The sequence below is a fragment of the Coturnix japonica genome, chromosome 5 (genome assembly GCF_001577835.2).
Source record: "Coturnix japonica isolate 7356 chromosome 5, Coturnix japonica 2.1, whole genome shotgun sequence".
NCBI lineage: Eukaryota > Metazoa > Chordata > Aves > Galliformes > Phasianidae > Coturnix > Coturnix japonica.
In genome coordinates this window covers 33,629,913-33,644,200 of record NC_029520.1, presented here as the reverse complement: position 1 = coordinate 33,644,200, position 14,288 = coordinate 33,629,913, and the positions used below count along the sequence as shown (strand labels likewise).

The following is a 14,288-nucleotide window of genomic DNA, read 5'->3' as shown; positions in this document are numbered from 1 at the left end:
GGTATCAAGTCCATTATTTGAAATAACCAATATATGAAACAGAGAGTAAGTTTTCATTCATTTGAAATGGCCTGAAAAAATGCATTGCTTTGTTATTTATTGTTTTTGTGACCAATCCCATATTGGTCTGATATGGTTTTTCACGCACATGCCATATACTCTTTTCTTCATCTGTCTTATTTGGTGTGAGAGCTACTCAGTGACTTACTAAGGACAGTGACAAAAGACAGAAAGTCATTTTTGATGTTCTGAATTATCATGTAACTTGAATAACCAAGTAATGAAAAAACATTCTTGCACCAATGATGTTCATGTGACTACTGTTATAACTTATAAGTAAATCTTGTAGAAGATCATAATCAAATTTACAGTAAATTTTGCTTGTTCAAAGTAAGAGCCAAAAGTTATTAACATGCTACATTTTAATGGTGATTACTGCAAGTCATTATTATTTTCTGAGATTTAAGTTATTTTCAAGAGCAAATTGCAGCTGCTCTCCACTGCACTTGTTAAATATATTAGAGCAAGCCTGAGACTATCTCAACAGTCAAACTCAGAAGTCAATGAAAAATCCCGTACAATGTGCAGATCAACAAAAGCAAAGTCTTTATTTCTGAAATATAAAAATTCTGTATCTCTTTTAAAATTCTACAAATCCCATTTAAGTGAGTAGTAAGGGCACTATAATAAATTCTTTCTAGCTCAGTAAATCATACCATAATTTGTGCACACACTAAATGCTGACCAAATTCATTAAAAGCAATAATCACAAATTGCTTGGGGTTTCTATTCACTATTAACAGGTTTTAAATAAATGCCTGTGAGATTTAGGAACAGAAGTTGTTTTTGAAACTTCCCTCCAAGGTTTTAATAAACTTAATGAGAAGGGGAAACTCTAAAAACCTCTGGAAACCCAAGTATTTTTCACTTGTAAATGCTGAAACACTGAAAACACACACAGTTCTGCAACTGTTTTTTTTTTTTTAAGTTATAACTAACTAGTTGCCTTTATTTCCAATGAACGTAATATTCACACTACATTTATTATTTACCCCTGCAGCCCACATCCCTCATCACAGACATTCAGCCTTCAGATTCACAATTTTCTGCTGTGTTGATGCCAATTCTCCTGCCTCTAACCTGTTGGCAGCTCTGTATCCCCTCTCACATAGGAGGTCAGGATGAAATGAGAGCTGTAACCCAATATCACTCCATAAAACAACCTAACTCCTTCACTGGACCACACAGAGCTCTTCCTTAGGGATTGCCATCTACTGATCCATGCTAATGTTTGGTGCAGCCCACCTAAATTAATGAGAGATGGCTATTTATCTTATTCTGTGCACTGATACAGAACACAGGAATTAAAATACACACATTATATTGGAAGCTAGAAAAGAAAACAGGCTTTAAAAATTACTGATTATTTTAAAATCTATGTTGATAAGGTTATGTACGTATGTGCAAACAGGGAAGAAATAAGTGTTTATGACTACTGGTTCTTTTACCCTGGTATTTTTAAGTGAATGAATCATTATCAGACAGGTTTTACATTCTTATGAGAATTAACTGCCAGCAACCTTCCCCCTCTCTTAGAAGAAACTAATACAATATTTAGGTTACAAGAGAAGGACTTCTATTTCAAAGAGGTGGTTAGTGAGCAGCAAAGCAGAAATGCAGCTTTGATTCATTGATGTATTCACATTTCCAACAAATACCTACTTGATAAAGCTATTTCCTTACTTAGAGTCAGACACCATACAGAAAATTTCCCCTATGAGTCATTGATTTGTTTTGGTATTAATTATTTTACCTGTAATGTATGCGTAATCTCTGGATTTCTTCTTCTAACTTTCTGCACTGCTGAAGAGTGGCTTCTTTTTCTTGTTGTAGGGCTATCAGTTCTGCCTGTAGAATGGCAAGCAAAGGATAAATAATTTATTCAGAATATCCATATCGCTTTGAAAACATTGCACTCTTATGCATTCATTTCAGCCACGTTTTATTGTGACATGTACTTAGTTATACTATTCCGTAACACTGCCTGTGCAAGTTTTAGGAAAAACATTTATTTCTTGTAGCATTATAGTTGTTTCTAATTCCTTTTCACCACAGGATGATGTTTTGAAGGGTTTCCTTGCATACACAGTAAACTTTTTGAATAGGTAAGGTTAGCCATACTCAGTTGAGCCAAGTGTTTCTCAAGAAACACGTCATAGTTATATAACATCCCTTCTGCATAATTCTGCAAGCAGCATACTCTGTAGTGAGTGAAACAAGGCACTTAATCTTCAGCTATGGATGTGCACCTCATGGTCAGCATATGGACATGTTGCAGCTCCTGCCCTAAGAGCCACCTAATGTTACCGATGAAGTCTGCCAAGACTGGCACTGCTGCACTGCTCCAGGAGCTGGCTGCATTCCCATTCAGAACCTGGTTTATGGTGGGGCGAGGGACTCCCTGAGCAGTCACTGCCATCTCCCACCTGTGCATCGTCCCGGATGTTCCCCTGCCTTTGTTTGTTGGCGTGGAGCTGAGCAGCCTGTGACTCAGCCATGGTGAAGACTGCAGTGCGTGGCTGGTAGGTCAGGAAGGCAGCCAGACCCAACATGGCGCTACGAGTAGCAAGAAGGAAGGAGAAATAGCACTTATGCATATTTAATAAGGCTTTACAGCTTAATCACCATTAATTTTAAAATGTCCAATTTCAATAGCACTGCAGAACTCCCTTGAGGGCCCAGATACCATATAAATTACCTGATAATCAGTGGATGATTAATTGTTGTAACAACAAATAAGACCAGGCTTGTACAGCAATTCCTTGACACACGAGCCTGAGCATTGGGCTGGTTTCCAATGTTTCTAATTCATGGTGTAAGTTATTAGTTGTACAAATTGTAGAGCCTCAAACCAAGAGGTACGTGTGAGAGAAATGCCGTGGTGAATTCTGCCAACTTCTCAGGACAGCGTTGCGGAACAGTTTCTTGGTAAAATAAAGACTTGTTACATGAGCTATGAACACATGAAGGGAATGGCAGAGTTCAGCTCTGAGCTCTGCCAGACTCACTGCATAATCATCAGCGACTCAGTCTGTGCCTCACAGTCTCTCTCTTGAAACAGGGTTCGTGCTTGCTTCTGTTTCCTGCTTGTCTATTAAGACTGTAAGTCTTCAAGGCAGGTGTTTTACTGTTTACTGTCAACTCCCAGTCATCTATAGACAATTTATCCTGCTGGCTGATTAATCATGTCCTGGATACATGGCTGACTCCTGGCAGATTTTACTGAGCACTGCTCTGTGCAAATGCAGCCACACAGCCAGTCAGCACTGTGCTGCTCAGAGGGTCATACTGTGCCCAGGGCTTTGTGTCACGGGGGTTCAGGACCCACTGCTGCAGCTGCTCCTGTAACAGACATCCATAAAATTTTAACAGAGGGCTCCCTGGAGAATAAAAACAAACTTTCTTACTATATAGAGCATTCCTGCAGCTTGAAAGGAAAAAAGTGTTAATGTTTAACCTCCAAGTGACAGTAGTATAGAGCTTATGATATCAAAAACAATGTACTGGATGCTGGCAAGCCGAAACTCTGCCAGCAAGAGGTTAAAATCTTCTGCAGGTGAGCTACTTGCCTGGTGCTGCTTGCTGCCTTGCAAGCAGAACGCACAGAACACAGGAATGTCAGCCAAACCAAGCTATTTTCTATAATTATACTGTACTGTAGGTGAAACAACATTCTTAAAAATTGGAAAACATGCTTGAATCAAAGTAGGTGGTTTGTTCTAGAGGCCAATAATTAACATCCTTGCCAATTTTCAGTGTACTGTGAAGTGTGATTGAAATGGGAGACTGGAAGGAAATGTTTGCAGCTGACACACCTACTCACAGGGAGATTAACGGCTAGTCTCTTTGGAGAGCTATCATAAAAAATACACCTCATGTTCCACTCACTTTTCAGGACAAAAGCCATAAGGCATTGGAGTCTGAAGATGCTTATTTACGTCCATTTTCACCAGACAAACTGTAGTTTTTTGCCTGGGCTCTCATTTGACTTATACTGACAAAAGTAACAGCAGATTGAAGCACTCCGGATTAAAAATTAAAAAAGAAAGCAATACCAAAAAAACAGCTAAAAAATCTCAAGGGAAGAAAATAAAGCATTTGCTAGCCTGACTAGCACATAGTGGGTTGATACTAGGGTGCTACATGAGACCAAATGGAAATTCCAGCTCAGGTGTTTTGGTGCACGGTACACCACCATGCAGCAAAATGGCCCATCATTCACAGCCTGAAGAGTGGCAAACACAAACAAATGACTGAAGTGTCCTTCCTAGGAGGAGGAAAGCAGAACAATACACATAACAATGTCATGCTAACTGCTAACTAAAACAATGGCGCTTGTACAACTATAAAATATCTGAAGACTTCTATAATGTATATTGAAATCCATCCACAGTGCACATGGCAGAAGTCCTATATGACCTCACCTTCAGTAATAACAATAGCTTTTTGGGAACTGTTAAACAAAATATTATTCCTTTGGAAAATGTCACAATGTGAAAATCAGAGCTTCTCACATAAATGTATCAGTTTTGAATTATTATTATTATTATTGAAAGTAGGGGGAAGGAAGGAGGATTGACAACAAAAAGAATTATACTCAGATTCCTCTGGTGGAGGTTTTCCCCTAAAAGACCCACTTTGTGGTGAAGTTGGTCACCACCTTGGTATATGGGATGCTCTCAGTGAAGTTTCTGTTCAACTCAGAAATGTTATTTGTATATGATCTTTTTCTCAGAACTTTTGTTTGACCACGGATTCTAAAGCTTTCATATATAGTTTAATGTGGATAGACCCTTCTCTCTTCTCTGCCTCAGCCCAATTTCTGGCAAAAGAAAAAGAAAGCCCTTGTTTCTACACTTTTCCCAGTTTGCATCTTAATAGTTGCTTATAGAAAATCTATATTTTCAAATTAAATTAGATCTAAAAGTTAATTGCTACATATCAAACGCAAAATAGCCATATATTGAATAGGAAAATGCCACTGTTGATCTCACTGCTGTTGCTTTTATGCGAAAACATTTAAAGCACAATCCCATGTATAACTAAAGCATAGGAAAAGAGAGTTTTTATTCTTTCCTAACTCCCCGAGGGCAAACACAAGCACCCTAATCTAATTTTAAACTTGTTATACATAAGCTGACACAGATGTAAAGCTTCTGATGTGGCACCACATGGAAAATTATTAATTAAAAAAACATAGAATGTGTACGCTGCCATACCTCCTATGGATGAAAGATTACTATTACAATGTTTTTTCGGCAATCAACAGAAGGCAAAAAACATCCTATGAACCTGAGTATCAAAACGTAATAGTATGATTGTCTTACTGATGTTTTTTTCTTCCCATGCACTTATAGAGAACATTTATATTTTAACCTGTATATATTTACAGACAGAATATACATTTCCTTCATTATGTGGGCTAAACATAATTTCTTCTGTTAAGTCTCAGTCAGTTGGCTCTCCAGTCCCTTACTCCTTCCATTCCTATTTCTCATGCCCACTCTGATAGCAGTGCTACCTAACTCCAGTGGAAACACTTCACCTGGCATGTTCTTGCATTCCTTTTGCTCACAATCACCATCCCATATTATCTGTCCTCCTGTCCACTAGTAAGATCCAGCTAATAGTAAAAATTCTTGGTACCACTGAGTCACCCACTGTTATTTTCTTTTTCCGTATGACTTGAGGCCATTCCAATCATTCTGCAAGACAGCCCAAACTTACTTTATATTAATAACACCTCCTAGCTCTGCAGCATCAAGCTATTTTGTTAGTACACTTCAGTTCTTCATACCAAATGTTACTAATGAAAACATTAAAGAAAATTGGTTCAGCACCAACTGGTGAGAAACTAGGTAGAAACTGCACAGTAGAAATCCTTGGACCTTAACACTACTTCTTTCAAAGCCGTTTGCTGTTACCTTTCTGCTAACTAGTTCCTTATTGCCTTTGAGTAATCTCTCACCACATTCATTGGTGCATGATGTTTTGCAGATGGAGTTCAACTTGCCCATCCTTCCAAACAAGAGATGCTAGGTAAACCCAGTTAATAGCAAGCAGGATTTCCTATATTAAGCTTGTGCCTGCTTGTAAAATAACAGCATACACATGCTCCATCTTTTTAATTAATAATTTTCCATGTGGTGCCAGATCAGAAACTCTTTTTTTGTCAGCTTATATATAACAGACTTCCTTGTCAAAATAACCAGTATTATATCCAAGAATTCTTGCATGAATTTCCTTAAGCGAGCAATGTTCTTCAATCTACTGTTGATAGATTCTTGCTTTAAATATTTTCCTTCCAAATTTACTCTGAAGACTCAAAATAAATACTACCTGATGTATAACTGTCAGGATGACTTTTTCTTGTTTGTTTTCTAAATGTAGGCACTGCCTCTGTTAATTGTCAAATCATATCACACAGAACCTCATAGGATTTATTAAATTACTAATATTTCTGCAGTTTTAGTTGAAAGCTCTTTTGGAATTTCATGATAGAGGCCACCATTATCTCAAGTTGAGCACAACAACTTACTCAACAGCAGTGTTATACTCAATTTCCATACCTAAAGTTCTCTTGACCCTATTCCTCATGGTTAACATCATTTCTCAGTGCTGGCTGAAAAACAGATTACACACTTTTGGATCTAATACATATTATCCTTGATCTCTATGGCATTCTTAGAATGGTAACGCGTTACCTCTTTCCTTGTTCTTATTTTAGTCATTACACTATTATTTAACAACCTTTCTCTGGGCCAATTTAACTTAATCACTGGTGATCTTCATTAACTCTTGTATCTTCTACTTTCTAAGATATAACTTTGTTGGTTATAAAAAGTACTCCTTTTCATAGAACCTTACTTCATTCTTATCAAGATCATAATTCACCCAATTAGAACTGACAACCTTTCCTCCAAACATTTCCCCCATTTAACTGAGATAGTTGTTAATGGGTAGGTATCACTTAAGTTAGTAATGGCTGTTGCCAGCTGCTTTCCTTCCACTGATCTGGGATACTCCTCTAAGTAGAGGAAGGCCAGAAAACAAGTCTCAACAGTCATTTCTGCAATTTGTGGGCTCAATCATTTATATTTGCTAGAGCTGTGTAATGAGGAGAGATGGCAGTAAAGTGTCATTCTGCTCCTTTGGTCTTATGCTACCCGGGGTCTGAGATGGAATCTAGCCATAAGTGCTCAACTGAGAAATGCCCCAATTTGTCTTGGGGACAGAATTATGTTTCTGGTGATATTAGCTGGCTATGGAAACAAAAAGGACAGTTGTGTTCTCAAGGCAGCAGGAGATGGTAAGGGGCAGCAAAGATTTCTTTCAGTTTGAATTAGAATGAGTAAGGAAAGATTTTTTTTTAAAAGAAATTAAAAGTATTAAGGCTTATTTTTATTTTACTCTTTCCCATTTTACAACTCCTGTCAATAACAGTCGCATGTACTGCATGACAGAGCAGGTCATGTTGTGACACATTATGACATTCAACTTCTCACCATTCTGTTATTTTTACATTAGCAGCTGCTACTTAGTGCAGATTACAACATCTCATCTTGTTTTCTATTTCAAAGTGTCAACACATCAAATTGTTCCCCGACAGAAGCAGATGATACTTTGATCTGGAAAAGAATATGAGCACTTGTCTTATTAATTAGGGGATCAGAGGTTTTCAGGGTCAAGAACAAGACTCCAGCTAACAGGAGTCTGAAAATGCCTGAACTGAAAATGCCTGGCTCCCTACTAACAGCTAAGTGATCACCTTCCTTTTTAACTCACAGCGTTAGCGTGTCAAACTGTTTCATTACAATACAAACATGGGACAGTTTGACCTAGAACATTAGATAAAATATTGCAATGTGTGTTCAAGTAGCAGCTGGCTTGGATGATTTTAAAAATGAAAAGTGAAAACTGGAACTGAACAATGATAGATGTTATATATTACATGGCATGTCAATAATTATAACTAAATAATTTAAAACAAAATTAAAACTTGGAAATGTAGTTGCAAATTCTTATGAAATAACACTCATGGGAGATAAACTTGAGATAAAAAGCTTGAAGTGATAACTGAAATTTTTAGAAATTCAAGGAAGTTTAGTTTCTCAACACATCATTCTCTAATGGAAATAGTTTTTATTAAGGTACATTAATTTGGACTAAATCAAGGAGTTGTAATACTGCTTTCTGATAGATCTGTGTTGCTTCCAGCTACAGCTTTCCCAGCACCCTGCCACACTAGTGGGCACAAGGGAATGAAGTCTCACAACAAACATGACCTTTATGAATTTGCATCAGGATCAAGTAATTATAATAAGATATTATTCCACCATCTAATACTATTGTTGGTTAAAGTAAGAATCAAATTCCGTCTTCATCATGAAAAAAACTCCCAGTAAGAATACATGATCATGTTCTATGAATACTGCTTGCATGGTTCCTAATTCTGAGAGGTTCTGCTGCAGTTTTGAATGATAGTAACAAGACATAACAAGTATTATGCAGATTGTGCCATCAGAAAATAATATATATATATATCACCAAAGAAATTTTTACTGTTCTGCCAAGGAAAATTAAAGGATCCAATAGCACTTTCCTAGACTAGGCACATACCTGGTTCACTGAATTACAAGGAGAACAAACTTAGTATCTACGAAGTATCTTGAAGAAAAAACATTTGAATCATTACACCTGAAAGGTGGATATCTCATTCTTGTACAGCATGCTCACATCACACTGCCGCAGAAGAATTTGACAAGCAGTGTACTCCTAGTACTCCAGTGTACCTAGTGATGTGTCCACATTAGCACATATTAGACAGATTCAGCCTGTTATCACATTTTGCAAGAAAAATTATATATGAAATGTCAATTATATTTTTCCATGAGAATTTGCTTACATAAACTTAGGTACTATATTTAAGCAAAATTTCCACACCATTTTGTAATATTTTCTACTTCCTTTTTTCTTTTTCTTTTTTTTTTTTTTTTTCTTTTTCTTTTTTTTTCTGAGCAATATACAGCATACTGTAATTGTAGGAAGAATTAGCTGTTCAGAGGACAATTCAATGCAAATGATGAGTCTGTAAGACTAACACCCGGAACTGTTTTACTGCTCTGAATGATTCACAATGAGGAAGATCAATTGGAAAGTCTGCCCGCCCATGAGGTTGACCCCAAACTGTAAATGACTTCATGGGGTCAAGACTTCATTTATGGTTTGCATTTGTTGGAGTATAAAGCTACAAAACACAGAGATACCATCATAGATATCTACTCCATTCTTATGGAGAAATACTATGGATACTGCAAAGTCTGAAAACTTCCAAGAATGACAGCACCAGAAATATACATTCATAGTTGCATTAAGCTATGCATGCAAATAACATCATGTACAGGGATGCAGATTTTTTGGCAGATGTGTTAATAAGAACACAAAATACCAACTAGATGGGTCTCCATTTACAGATAGGTAGATGTTTGTCTTGCTATTAAACCATGATGCACACAGAGAGAATAAAATCAAAATTAATGAGAAGCCTTCATCTTAAAACAGGAGCAGATAGCCATTCACAACATTTATATTTGCAAGGCAACTATGCTTTTAGAATTAACTTACACGAAAAAATGGAAATTTAAAAAATTACAGAGCTAAATTAATTACTTTACTTTCCAGATTAAAAAATGCCTACAGCTGTGGTCAAGTGGAAAGCTGTGGGCGTGTGGGCACATTTCTCTATAATCTCTAATTCAAGTTTGGCCATGGTGACATCACATACTTTGTTTCTGATCTAAAAATACAGAAATGATGGAAAGATATCAGTAATACAGAGAAACCTGAATTTGAAGGGAAAATTAAAAATTTAACCACATTGTTTTAGGTATGATGTGTTTAAAGTAGAAAATATTTTCTGTAGAATTTAAAATATTCTGATTATCTGAGGAAGCCTTCTTATGCCCCATTCATGGCTGGTAACTGGACTAGAAAACACACGTATCCTTTCAAAGGCAGAGAGTTATCAAATGTAAGCTTGAAACAAAGAAGGAAAAATGTCTCTAATCTGCTTTAATAACAGGCATCTTTCCTTCAACTCTGAGAGATCTCACTTGCTTCACATGCACTGTAAAGACTCTTACACTTTATAGCAATCTTTACCAGTAGTGTCCTTAGAGGAAATCAAGGAGGAAATGACCGTGTAGACTGCAGTAAGCTGGATAGCCTGCAAGCAGCTCTCCAGATTGTCTACTGGCAGGCTGCTATGGGAAAACTTCAAATGTCAGTACCCATGATAAACCCGTTGTCCTCATAAATGACTTGAGACACTAGGATATCAAGTCAATATCTGCTACAAACAGTAAGTCATCAGCACAGGATCCAAAAGGTAGTGTTGTAATGTTGTCACAGAAGCTTTACAATAACAAAGACCCTATTCAATAAAAAACACATTCCCCTCAGCCCCAGAAGTGTCCTATCCAGTTTGGGGCGGAACTGTGCTGGCAGAAGAACAGAAGAAAGTTCATATTACATCTAGACACATTTTAGGTGAGCTGCAGTCAGAAACAGTGTGTACTTTCAGGACTTAGTCTGGTACATTTTCAGGCTCTGCTAACAGCCCCAAACCTAAGCACAGCAGCACCCCTCTATTGCTAAAACGAGCCATCCAGGAACCACTTTCTGCCTCGAGACCTTCTGGCATGGTTTGTGTTCAGTCACCAAAAATTCTTCTGCCAATCCCCAAAAAGTAGGGCTCCCGATAGCAGGTTGTCTACAGGAACAGGCCCTAGTATACAGTTATCTTTCAAAGGCTTTGCCTGGGATAACAGGTTAAAACCATGCCAGGGAGCTTTCTAACAAAAAGCATAGATGATTGTGTGATATCCTGCAAATCCATGTCCTGATCCTATTTTAGTTACTAGAGTAGACACAGATAGTCTTGCCAACTAATAGGAACTTAAAATTAGACAAGCTTGATAAGCCTTATATTTGAATTTGACTGATAGATTACTTCTCTCTCCTGGTAAGCAGATGAGGCACTCCTGATTATCAGCTCTCACCTGCAGCTCTAGAGATGTAGGAGTAATTCTTGCTCCTATTTCACTACCTAGCCTTTATTGAGGACTCCACCTTACAGTAAAGTCCTTGTCTTTGACTTATGACCAGCTATTGACCATGCATTTCCAGAATAGTTTGAACATGGTTTCTGTGTTGAAACATTCACTTACTAGAGTTCCCTGTCCTTGATTTCAGCGTGACAGCAGTTCCTTAGTGAGACACTGACATTTCAAAAATCCTTTTTCCGTAAGAAAATACGTACATTGAAATCATTCATGCCTCATTAAAGTGACAGAGAAAAACACACAGGGCAGTAACCTGAGCAAAAAAGCAGTTGACAATTTACGCTCAAAGGCTCATAACTGGTGCTGAGTGACAATATATCCCAAACTGTAACCTATGTAAGGAGACAGAGCGACTGTCACCTCTTGACAGAAAGTACGTTGCAGGAGGCAGCAGAGTCAGAATCCGACTGGTAAAATCAAACAAAACTCCCATAAAGGCCACGAGTCTTTACAGGATTATAAAAACAAATTGTCCTACTTGCTTCATTATGACTGTGTTTGTCCATACTTCTTGTAGGATTTGGAATGAAAGTTAAGAAAAACCTTGAAGTAGCATTTAATATTTCACCTTAGTCATCATCTTCTGGAAAAAACCTACTAGGAGGAGTACACCCTCAAATTTATTTGATATTTTCATACATACAATACAGAATCAACATGCTGAGTTTGACAGAACAGCTAAACTTAAGAAAGGAATACATTGTTACTAAATAAATGCTTCTGCTATCATGGAAAGTAGGAATGAGAAAGAATCAGGGACCATATGCCCCACACAGACATTTCCAGACTTTAAGTACCCAGACATTCTTAAACTGACTTTTAATCTGGCAAGTGTATTAATATTCCTCCTTTGATAACTGAAGTTCTCATCAGATTACCTAGAGGAACAATTTGGGCTCTTTCCCCAGCTGGATCAGTTTTGTGCCTAGCTCGTCTGGGCAAAAGCTGCATGCCTGTTCCTGAGGCCAGCAGCAGCCTTTATTACCTTGAGCTGCCAATGCATCTGAGCTGGTTGTGAATTGCTGAGTTACCATGACCAAGACACCACCATGTCTCCTGTGATGAGGGGATCCCCAGTAGGCACTTTAAAACAGCTTCAGTCTCTGTGTAGTCCTTGTTGTGTAAAAGGGATCAGATATTCTAAATCTGAGTACCTGGTACTGATTTTGATCATATTTATGAAGAACAAGTCCTTGAATCTTCTTTTTGCCACATTCTTACTGCAGTGTTTTCCACAAAAACAGAACTTTGACTCAGGAATTTAAATTATATTAACAAAGGCAAATATATACATTGGTGAGAACACATGTATATGTATATATTCAAGTCTTATAGGAACACTAATGCGCTAGAAAAAATTCAGGAGAGAATTCAATACACATTCCCATGGAATTAGCAGGAAACAGACATCTCCACAGATTTTTATGAATTCTATACTTTTGGATGAGATCTTTTGATGTAGGTGAGTTACGTTCACTCAGAACTCAAAAGCTTGATACAAAAGCTGTCTGATCCTTTTGACTAAATGAATCTCTTTACTAAATTTTATACAAGGTAATTATGCTTGTCACTATTGTGTGTCTATTTGATTTGATTCTATCAAATCTTTGCCTCGGGCAAAAGCATTTGTTTCATTTTCTACTGAAGTTTAGGTGCACAGTGGCAGAACACTTCTAAAATTCTGTCACAGTTCACTCCGACTCAGCCACATTTCACCTGGAAAAAAAAAAAATGGGGTTCCTGTATATCTCATAGTAATTGAAATCATTTGAGGAAGGAAAATGGAAGGGAAGGAGAAGCATATGCATCATCTGCAGTCCTGTTCTTTAAAATCATAGTTGGCAAAATGAAACAAAATAACCCAGAGGAAAAAAAACATTTCAAATGCTTTAACTACGAAATACTGCAGCAATTTTTCATTATATAAGGTAATGCATAAGGTATATTTATCCCATCTTATTTGTTCAAGGTAAACGAGACCACTTCAATCACCATAGATTGTGATGTACAGAAATCACGTTCCAGTAAAACCAGACAGCAAACACTTCTCCGTGTTACTGTCCTACAACTAGAATTTCAGCCAATGCTTTTGTTTTCACTCATTCAAAGCATATCTTGCACTTTTTCACTGCACCTATTATACATTTCTTCACTTGAACACCTGTTGAACTAAGCTTGTCTTGCCAGAATATTTTTAATTATGCAATCTGTATTCTCTCAATGGCAAGCACTTAGGTAGAATTTCGTATATACCTTTCAACATACCCAGAAGACAATTAAAGAACTCAATGTACAGAAATATTTGCCAACTGAAATGCTAGTGCAGCAAGTTTAATCAAGTGATCTTGACTAACTTTTAGCAAAGAATCACAAGTTTTCATCATCAGTTTAGCAACTTTAAACTCCATGTCTTAGAAAATTTTATTGACTCAGTCATTTTCACAATCTGCAATACATGCCTGACTTGCATAATACTCCAGGCAATCGTTCTATTAATACTTGAGCACTTTCTTTTCATGTGCAATGTGATGATGAATGCCAAATTTGTCTTTAGCTTTTAAGAAAATTTAGTTTTGCACAGAAAGTCCTGACCCATTGAAGCCAACACAAGTTTGCTATTGACTTCAATGGGATTAACGTTTCCCTGTGTTTGTATACATGCTTTCTATTTAGTGCTGACTATTCCAATTATACGTATGCTCTGTACAAGGTTGACCTACAGAATAAACCTAACCAAGAGCAATGTTTTTGACTATGTTGCTGATCAATACTATAAATGTAGATATGTAGGCAATCACTGTGTAGAACTCTCACCAATTCAGTATATGGATACAGTCACCACTGTATCCATACCGATACATACCACCTGATATTAACTTTTAAACTAACCAGTATTAGAAGGCTTCATCTGTGCAACCAGGTTTGTGAAACATCTTAACAGCAATGAAATTCTTCAAAGAGCCATCACTTTAGAATGAAAAAGCCTTTCTTGTGGAGGGGTGCAAGTCTATTAAATTCATACAGAGAGAGGAAAATCCATTACTTTCTTTTGGAAGCTGTTGGATTGGCAGCCCTATTCCTAGGCATACTGTTGCGGATTGTAGC

At 37.2% G+C, this 14,288-nt stretch overlaps 1 protein-coding gene across 7 annotated transcripts in view; it reads right to left on the bottom strand.

Annotated features, from left to right (window-relative positions):
* MIPOL1 (mirror-image polydactyly 1) overlaps positions 1-14,288 on the bottom strand; it is a 168,445-nt gene that overhangs the window by 47,022 nt on the left and 107,135 nt on the right. For all 7 annotated transcript variants that reach the window (XM_015865035.2, XM_015865033.1, XM_015865030.1 and 4 more), the window contains one exon: positions 1,814-1,908. In XM_015865035.2, the coding sequence (XP_015720521.1) occupies positions 1,814-1,908 (95 nt within the window). The remainder of the gene's footprint in view (positions 1-1,813; positions 1,909-14,288) is intronic.